The 9,191-nt window shown below is 21.1% G+C and overlaps 1 protein-coding gene across 1 annotated transcript; it reads right to left on the bottom strand.

Annotated features, from left to right (window-relative positions):
• Nucleotides 1–6,737: 6,737 nt before the first annotated feature.
• LOC127282377 (uncharacterized) lies at nt 6,738–8,903 on the bottom strand. The gene is made up of 4 exons (XM_051306564.1): nt 8,777–8,903; nt 7,632–7,949; nt 7,015–7,146; nt 6,738–6,868 (listed from the first exon to the last, which is right to left on the bottom strand). The coding sequence occupies exons 1-4, from the start codon at nt 8,781–8,783 to the stop codon at nt 6,738–6,740; spliced, it is 588 nt and encodes a 195-aa protein (XP_051162521.1). The 5' UTR covers nt 8,784–8,903.
• Between the last annotated feature and the right edge of the window lie 288 nt (nt 8,904–9,191).

Below are 9,191 nucleotides of genomic sequence, written 5' to 3' on the forward strand. Positions count from 1 at the left end.
AATAGAGGTCTTCCTCTACTCGGATTTGGCTGTCGATTTTTTTCTACACTTTTAGGTGTATTTTGTGCAAGAAAATGCAATAAAATCGTCAGCCTAAGAAAATTTAATTTTTTCTTTGGGAGGTTTTTATGACGAAAAGTGTTATAAGTATAATGTTTTGTTGAAGTTTTTTGTATTTTTTTGGTGTGTTTATGCAGTATCTTGGTTTTTAAAATTTTAATGATCGTATTCGATGTGAACTTCAGAGAGTTGGAATTTTAAAATTCAACCCTTTCAATCTAATTGTCGATCAAGGTTAACATTGGCGATCTCGTTATACATAATTATAGGTTCAAAAGGTTTCTTAAAATTCAGAAAAGTTGTAATTGAAGGTCTTTTGTATTTTTTTCCACTTTCACTTGTCCCTTTATTTGTGAAAAAAAAATTAAAATCCATTTAATTGACTATATAGTCTGGAATTTTGAATATTTCTATTTTTTTCCGTGTGTATATTTAATTATAAAGAAAATTCATAAGCATTTTTTTCAAAAATTGTAAAATATAAATTATGTACGCCTCTCGAGATCTGATTTCTAGAAACTTATACAGGGGGCGAAAAATCAAAGTTATTGCGAAAATTTGCTTGACTTTCTATGTTGTCATTGACTTTTTAGAAAATTATGTTTCACTTGACTACCTTTTCTGTACTTTCGAATTATTATCCGGTTTTTGTTGAAAAAAAAACTTTTTTTTAAAAAAACAATTATCAAACACTTGACTCTGAAAATTGATTTATTTAATTATAATTGATGAAGCGACTTTTCAAACTGTATTTACTTCTCACTACATTTTTTTCAACTAGTTTTTACATAATTATTTATTACTTATTTTTTATTATTTATTATTTATTTATTTGTAATTACAATAATTATAATAATTATAATATAATAATAATCAAAAATAATTAATAAATAAATAATAATAATAATAAATTAATTAATTAAAAATTTAAAAAATTTTAAATTTAATTATAAAATTTATTATATTTATAATAAATATATAATAATTATAATAATCATATTATTTATCAGGTAAATCGTTTTATAACAATCATAATGGTATTAATTTGTGGAAGCAAAATTATTTTCACTGAATAAAAAAAAATTAAAGAATTAAACGCTCTTGAACTTGTGTCATATTCGTGTAATCTTAAGCGACAAGGAAGAAGTCAGATGCAATTGAAAGGTTCTTTTATCGCTACCAATCAGATACGACTTGAGTGTTTCTGTGCATACAGGTACCGCAATTATGCCGCCGTAAAAATCTGATGGTTTTTTTCATTTTTTTTTCCAAAAACCAAAAAAGAAGAAATAAATAAGAATAAAAAAAATGAAGGATACAAAAATATTTATTTAAAGAAATAAATAATAATAATTGTTTAATATTTAATATTTTTATTTTAATTATTATATTAATATTAAAACATTTGATATTAGTTGTTATTATTATTATTATTATTAATAATAATAATTTTATTTAAATTTAAATAAATTGGCATAAAAAAGGAAAAGAAAAAAATGTGAGAAAAATATTTTTTGGAGAAGGACAATTTCTAGCAAGTATGATTTTGATGATAAGAAAAAAATTATCATTATCATTCTACAAAATGTTTCAAGAGAGATTATTCGCTTTCTTTATTATATCAAGTTTTCTCTGAGTCTTAATTCAAGTGAAGAAGGATGTGTAAGAAGAATGCAGCCTATGACGTCAATGCTTGTTGATAAAAAAAAAAAAAAAGATGCACAAAACTGAATGAAGAATCTCGAACCTAAAACCCGCCTTATATTAATGAGCGAATGTTCCAGCAAAGAACAAGTTATCATTTTACCTCACAAATCAGTGCGATATAAAAATAGACTTTTTTTTGAAAAAAAAAAAAAAAAAAAAAAAATTTCTTGCCTCACTAATTTTTGGAACAATTTCCATTAAATTTTATTAACAGTTCACACGAAAAATATAATAATTTTTTCATATATTAATTTATTTATCGATTCAACTAATTTGTATAAAATGAATGAATTTCTAAAAAGGAAAAAATACTCCAAAGTAACTATTTTGGAGAATTTTTTTTCTTTTTTCTTGCATAAAATTGAACCGCAATATTCCTCTAATTATGCTTTATCTTGTTGCGTTATTGTGCGAATAATGACCACTTATTTTTCCACTCGCATTTTTTTCATTGACATCACTCCCGTCTTTAGAATACAAAATTTTTTTTTTTTTAAATTAAAAAATTCCTACTTTTGTTTAATGTTTCAATTTGAATATATGGGAATTTTTTTTTTATTATTTTAATACTCAGAACACGTTTTTTTCATTTTTGAAAAGTAACTGAATGAAAATGAAAATTGATTTATTTAAAAAAAAAAAGAAAAATTAATTAGGGGTTAAAATAAAAAAAAATTAAAATCAATTAAAAATTTAAACAAAATTTAATATTGAAAGAAATTAATATTAATTAATGAATTAAAATTTCAGAATATATAAAAAAAATGACGAAATTATTTATTCTTTATTTGATTATTTTTTAATCATAGACTTGAATTTTTTTTTTTTTTTTTTTTTTTGTAACTTGAGATTTATTCGTAACAAGTAATGGAACCAAGGCTTTTTGATTTTACAAAGTAAATCAGTTCTGAGTCATAGATTGCTTTATACGATTATCTTTTACGGTATATCTGTTTACGATTTAAGGTGACGAATCAACATATAATAGTGGAAGATTCAGGTTCTGATTTTGTCATAATTTTTTTTTTTCCTAAATATTCATAAAAATTGCAGTTTTTTCTATAAAAAAGGACAATTACTTTCTCCTAGACTTTTTTATAACTAACACACAAAATATATAAATTCTATTTTATGGAAAGTCAAAGGACTCAGTAGAATTTTTTTTTCTTCTTTTTTTCAAAAGCTCTCATAAACTTTTACGATTTCAAGTCATAAAATTCTGCATTTTTTTTTTTTTTGTTAATTTTACGATTATCTCTCCATGAATTTGATTTTCTCGTTTCCATTTTATTGCTATAATTCTCTCTCTCTCTCTATAGGACTTTTTAAAGGACTATTTTGTCAAATTAGATTTTTGATATTAGCAAAAAAAAAATTTTTTATTTTTAAATTACTCAATTTTTTACATTATTTTTTTTTATTATGAAAATTATTTTTTGCTAATATAAAATAAAAATATTTTTTTTTATTTGATAAACATAATAAGATTTTATAAAATAAAAATATTAATTTTTTTTTTATTTGATAAACATAATAAGATTTTATAAAATAAAAATATTAATTTTTTTTTTCTATTAGAAACGTGAGAAATGTTTTGAACTTATAACATATATTTTTTTTATATGTAATTTTTATTTTAACGGTTCAAATGACAAACAATATTTCAAAATACTTAATAGAGAGTGAGATAATTTAATATTTATTATGCAATCATTAAAGATTTATGTGTCTGCAATGATTATTGTACACGTGTTATAAATAATTTTTTTTCACCATTCTAGTGGTGTGATTGTATATATATATTCTATTAACTGTAAATCATGTCTTCCCCATTGCATTAATGAAAAAAAAATTAGTTTTTCTTTTTTGAAGAGAAAAAGAAAGAGAAAAATATATTTAGTGATTATTATTATAAAGGTCTTCTTGTTAATTTGGAAATCTACTTCCGAATTTAAAGGTCGACTGCATTTCGATTTACTTCCTTTATTCATATTTTAATCTTAAAACTTGTCCTTCAGGACCACTTTTGTTAAAAAAATGTCAATTAATTTTTTCTTTCATCTCCTCTCTTAATGATGAGTACCGTTATTTTTTTCATATCAGTAAAATAATATATAGTTATCACTTTAATTTGAAACCAAAAATTTTATTAAACAATATGAATTTTTTTTTTTTTTTTTTTTGATAAAAGATTAAAAATATTTTAATTTATAAAATTGTCAGAATACTTACATTTTGATGCTGGTTCCAGTGGGAGATCTGGAATTTAAAAAAAAATCGAAAAATTTAATTAACAAAGAATAGAATTTTTTTTAAATTTTGATAAAATTTTCTAAAAAAAATTTTTTTAATTTTTACAATGCTTGACAAAATAGTTATTCAATCCAGAGAATAAATTCTATTAATTTTTAATTTTACGTTGAATTTAAAAAAAAATTTTTTTGTATATTATTATTTTTTTTAATATTGTGTTTGTAGTAATTAATTTATTCAATTGTACTATATTTATAACACATGGCAATCTATTGATAAGAGAACAATCAATGTCATTTTAGCGATTTTTTTATAAATATTAATTGTTAACATTCTTTATTGAATGATTTTTTTTTCTTGTAACGCTATCTTCAGTACAATACGATACACATAAATTCATGAGGAGCTGAATGAAATAAATTATTTATCAATTTGTAAAATACAATTGAAAACATTTTCTTCTTCTTCATTTTCTTTCATACTTTTTTTTTCTTTAAATAATGATCAAATAATTAGAACGATTGAACAATCAATCAAAATTATTTCCATCTTTGGAATTGTACAAGTTATTATTATCTTATAAGGAACCCATAATAATAATGAATTATTACGTTAAGAATGTTTCCTTACTTTGTGTGAATATTTAATCATTGTAACTAAAATGATTCCATTGCAACAATTATTTTTCTTTTTAACATAAGAATTTTTTTCTTTTCTTTTTTGTAGTCAACAAACTATTTTTTGGACAACAAAACTGTTTTTAGTAAACTAAATGTTTTTTTTAAGCAACAAAAGTGTTTTTAGTAAGCAAAATTTTTTTTGTAGGCAACAAAACTGTTTTTAGTAAACCAAATCTTTCTTTAGGCAACAAATTTGTTTTTAGTAAGCAAAATGTTTTTTTTAGGCAACAAAATTGTTTTTAGTAAACAAAATGGTTTTTTGGGCAACAAATTTTTGTTTAGTAAGCAAAATGTTTTTTTTAGGCAACAAAATTGTTTTTAGTAAACAAAATGGTTTTTTGGGCAACAAATTTTTGTTTAGTAAATAAAATATTTTTTTAGTTAACAAAACCAGTTTTAGTAAACAGAATTTTCTTTTTAGGCAACAAAATGTTTTTAGTAAGCAAAATTTTCTTTTTAGGCAACAAAATTGTTTTTAGTAAACAAAATGGTTTTTTGGGCAACAAATTTTTGTTTATTAAATAAAATATTTTTTTTAGTTAACAAAACTAGTTTTAGTAAACAAAATGTTCTTTTTAGGCAACAAAATGTTTTTAGTTAACAAAACTAGTTTTAGTAAACAAAATGTTCTTTTTAGGCAACAAAATGTTTTTAGTAATTCAAATATTTCTTTAGGCAACAAATTTGTTTTTAGTAAGCAAAATTTTTTTTTTTAGGCAACAAAACTGTTTTTAGTAAACAAAATGTTCTTTTTAGGCAACAAAATGTTTTTAGTAAGCAAAATGTTCTTTTTAGATAACAAAACTGTTTTTAGTAATTCAAATATTTCTTTAGGCAACAAATTTGTGTTTGGTAAGCAAAATTTTTTTTGTAGGCAACAAAACTGTTTTTAGTATACCAAATCTTTCTTTAGGCAACAAATTTGTTTTTAGTAAACAAAATGGTTTTTTGGGCAACAAATTTTTGTTTATTAAATAAAATATTTTTTTTAGTTAACAAAACTAGTTTTAGTAAACAAAATGTTCTTTTTAGGCAACAAAATATTTTTAGTAAACAAAAGATTCTTTTTAGGCAACAAAACTGTTTTTAGTAAACAAAATGGTTTGACAAGAAAAAAGAAAATTCGATACTTACCCGCTGCTTTTGTGTCACAAATTATTTTTCTCGATATCCTATCGTTGCGAAGATTTAATAACGATTCAACAGATTTTATTTCCGTTTCTTTACGTAATCTTGACCATTGTTTATGTAATGGCTTAATAATTGGATCAGTATGGACCATTTTGTGTAAAATTTTATTCAACAAAATAGTCACAAATTTTTTTTTTTCACTGTTATTTATATGCAGTACATATATATGTATATATAAAACTTCTTTCAATGAAGACCGTTCGATTACTGAACATATATTTAATGTATAATCTTTAAGCGAATACGCGTATATATTGGATTTTCAAAAGAGTTTCAAAGAAACTAATGATAATGATACATGTATATACACACAGCCTCCAATTGTCGATAAGAGGATTCGAATAAAGCTAATTTACCGCAAATATATATGTATATGACCTATTTTATCTATTTAGGTCAAAAGATAAATTTCTGTCGTGAAAGTTCATAGGTAAAGGAAAGGTGTATTTTTTTTTTTTTTTTTTAATTCCAAAAGGGTATTTTGAGAAAAAAAAAAGAATTGCGAAAAAAAATAATTGTTCCGTTTATTACAAATTTATTTTCATGTAAACAAAAGTGATTGCCGAAAGGAATAATGAGAGAGAAAGGGTGATTAATGGGTTGCTAATTTTTTTTGCCTTTTGCTTTTGTTTTTGAATGATAAGATTGTTTTTAAATTTTTTTTACAATTAAGAGCTGCGGAATTTTTTTTTTATTTTAATTTATTATTTTTTTGTTAAATTTTTACTAATTCAAAATTAAGAGAATAAGTCAGAAATTTTTTTTTTTTTAACAAAATTTTATATAAACGATTTATTTTTTCTAATTGAAGTTTTAAAATTATTCATTTCAAATTGATATTTTTTTTCAATTTTTATCTTCAACAATATCTTTATTTATATCTTCATTAATTTCTTCCTTATTATTTTCCATTGATGAAGGAGTAATTCTACGATTTTTTTCAATATTTTTCAATTCTTTTGCCGTCAGACACAATCCTTAGGAAATAGATATATTTTTTTTATTATTTATTTATATTATTTATAAAAATAAAATAAAAAAAATTTATTTTTATAAAATAAAATAAAAATAAAATTAAAAAACTTTTTTTTCTATTTTATTTATAGAAATAAAATTTGTTTACCTTTCAAATTAATTGTACTGTCAAAGGAACAAATAGAATCGCATTTTAATACCGAGGGTTCGGATGATTTTTCATTTAAAAAATTTTTACACCAGGAATTAATTTTTTTTTGTTTCAAATTTTCATCTTCGTCTGAAATATTAAAATTCTACAGTTCATTTAGGTGAGAATTATGTGTCAATTCAAAATTTCGATTTTGAAATAAATTCAAAATTTCATAAAATTTAAAATTAAATGCGTTATTATGTCACAAATAAAAGTTCGAAAAACTTTCTCCTGATAAAATCAATTTGAATTTTATATTTCTATAATTTTTTGAAAATTTTCAATTTAGACATTATTATTATTATTATTATTACTTTTTACTTACTGATTTTGCTAAATCTTTCAAAATCTAGTAAATGTAAATAAATTTTAACAAAAAAAAAAAAATTAATTTTTTCAATAAAAAATTATATAATTTTTAAAAACAATGGAATTCAATTATAAAAAAAATAATAATAATAACTTTTTTCAAATGAAAAAATAAATTGACGTCGTTTCTAAAAATTCATTTTTTGACCTTGACAACTTTCCGGATCCTTTATTTAAAGTAATTTAGAGGATCTGAAACGTACCTTCTTCTGCGGTTGTATAAATTATCCCATTCTGTTTTCGTGTGTTTTGTGTTTTTTCGTTGAAACAAACAACATGCTGTGGATTAGTGTATTTTTCTCTTACATAAAGAGGGGGTTTTATTTTATTCAATAAATCGTTACATTTCATCTCATCATTAAATAAACAAGGTTTAATTGATTTTTTCATTTTCTTTTTTGAACATTTAACATTACAAAATAATTTTTGTTCACAATCATTATTTTTAGAAAATTTCTTTTTCTTTTTTCTTTCCTCTCTATATTTATTACACTCCTTTTTTTGATTATTCATTATTATTCCTTTATCAATTATATAGTAAAAATTAGTAAAAATTAAAGTAAAATTTTAATCATATTATGACTATATGATTATTATGATATCTAATTAGTAAAAATTAATTACATTAAAAATAGAAAAATAATTTAAAAATTAGATGATTACAGTTAAAAATTAATTAATTAATTTTTTTTTAAATTATTACAAGATAACGTACAATGTTTGTAAATGGAAATTGTGTTTAGTAATCAATTTTATATTGACATTGATTTTCGATTTGTGTCATTCTCCTTGAACTATTATAGTACTGATTAATTTTCAGCAAGTAAAATATTATCGTATTTTCTTGCTCACACTTTAGCGCACGTGACTAATCAGATTAAATATAATTTATTTTTTAATTCATAATAAGGGTGTTTTTTTTTTAAATCTATTTTTAATGTATAAATAAATTTGCGAAAGTCGAGTATTTTTTTTTTTTTGTCAAAAAATTGTAATGTATAAATTAATTAATTTTATTAATTAATTTTTGAAATCATTTTTTTTTTAATTTATTGAATTAATAAAAAAAAATTTCTTTTATTTTCACAGATTTTTTGAGGTGAAAAACGTGATCGTAATTTTTTTTTTCCACGACACACAAAACAGGTTATTAACGTGTATTAAATTAACTGATTGTAAATTTATTAATTATTTATGAATTCCTTGCGTGCATTTAAATCACGAGTACGAATAGTAAATATTAAATCTTTTTTGATGAAACTTACATTTAGTGGAATATTTATTTCTGGGGATTTTTGTTTGTTTTTGTTTTTTTTTATTATCAAAATCATTTTCAAAGGTTACTTACTTTTCATATTTTTTTTTATAGGGCAAAAATACTTTTTTTCATTTGTACATTTTTTTTGACGAGAAAATTTTTATTTTAATTTTCAATTTAAATTACTTGAATTTTGTATATGTTTGGCATTTTCAAAATTTTTGACAGTAGAAAAATACACTTTCTTTTTTTTTAACTTAAAATTTATTTATTTTTTTACAAATCATTATTTATATATATATATTGCCATTAAATATTTTTAAATAAATTGAGTATAAAGAAGAAAAAAAAATTAATATTTTTTCAGAAAAAATGTGACAAAAACTTTCAACGAATTGAAAATTAAAGGTATTTACAAACTTCGGTAATTTTAACCTTTTCGAGAAAAAAAAAATAAATTAATGAAATAATTATTAATTAAGATAAAAATCTTCTTTTTTTTCAA

The sequence above is a fragment of the Leptopilina boulardi genome, unplaced genomic scaffold, assembly GCF_019393585.1.
Source record: "Leptopilina boulardi isolate dan_hultmark-lab unplaced genomic scaffold, ZJU_Lbou_2.1 LbouV2_30, whole genome shotgun sequence".
NCBI classification, from domain to species: Eukaryota; Metazoa; Arthropoda; class Insecta; order Hymenoptera; family Figitidae; genus Leptopilina; species Leptopilina boulardi.

What these genes read in the sequence shown, in the direction of transcription:
- LOC127282377 (XM_051306564.1), bottom strand. An exon ending in TTATACAACCGCAGAAGAAG is followed by an intron (nt 7,147 to 7,631) that starts GTACGTTTCAGA and finishes TTAATATTTCAG; the next exon opens with ACGAAGATGAAAATTTGAAA. An exon ending in CAGTACAATTAATTTGAAAG is followed by an intron (nt 6,869 to 7,014) that starts GTAAACAAATTT and finishes CTATTTCCTAAG; the next exon opens with GATTGTGTCTGACGGCAAAA.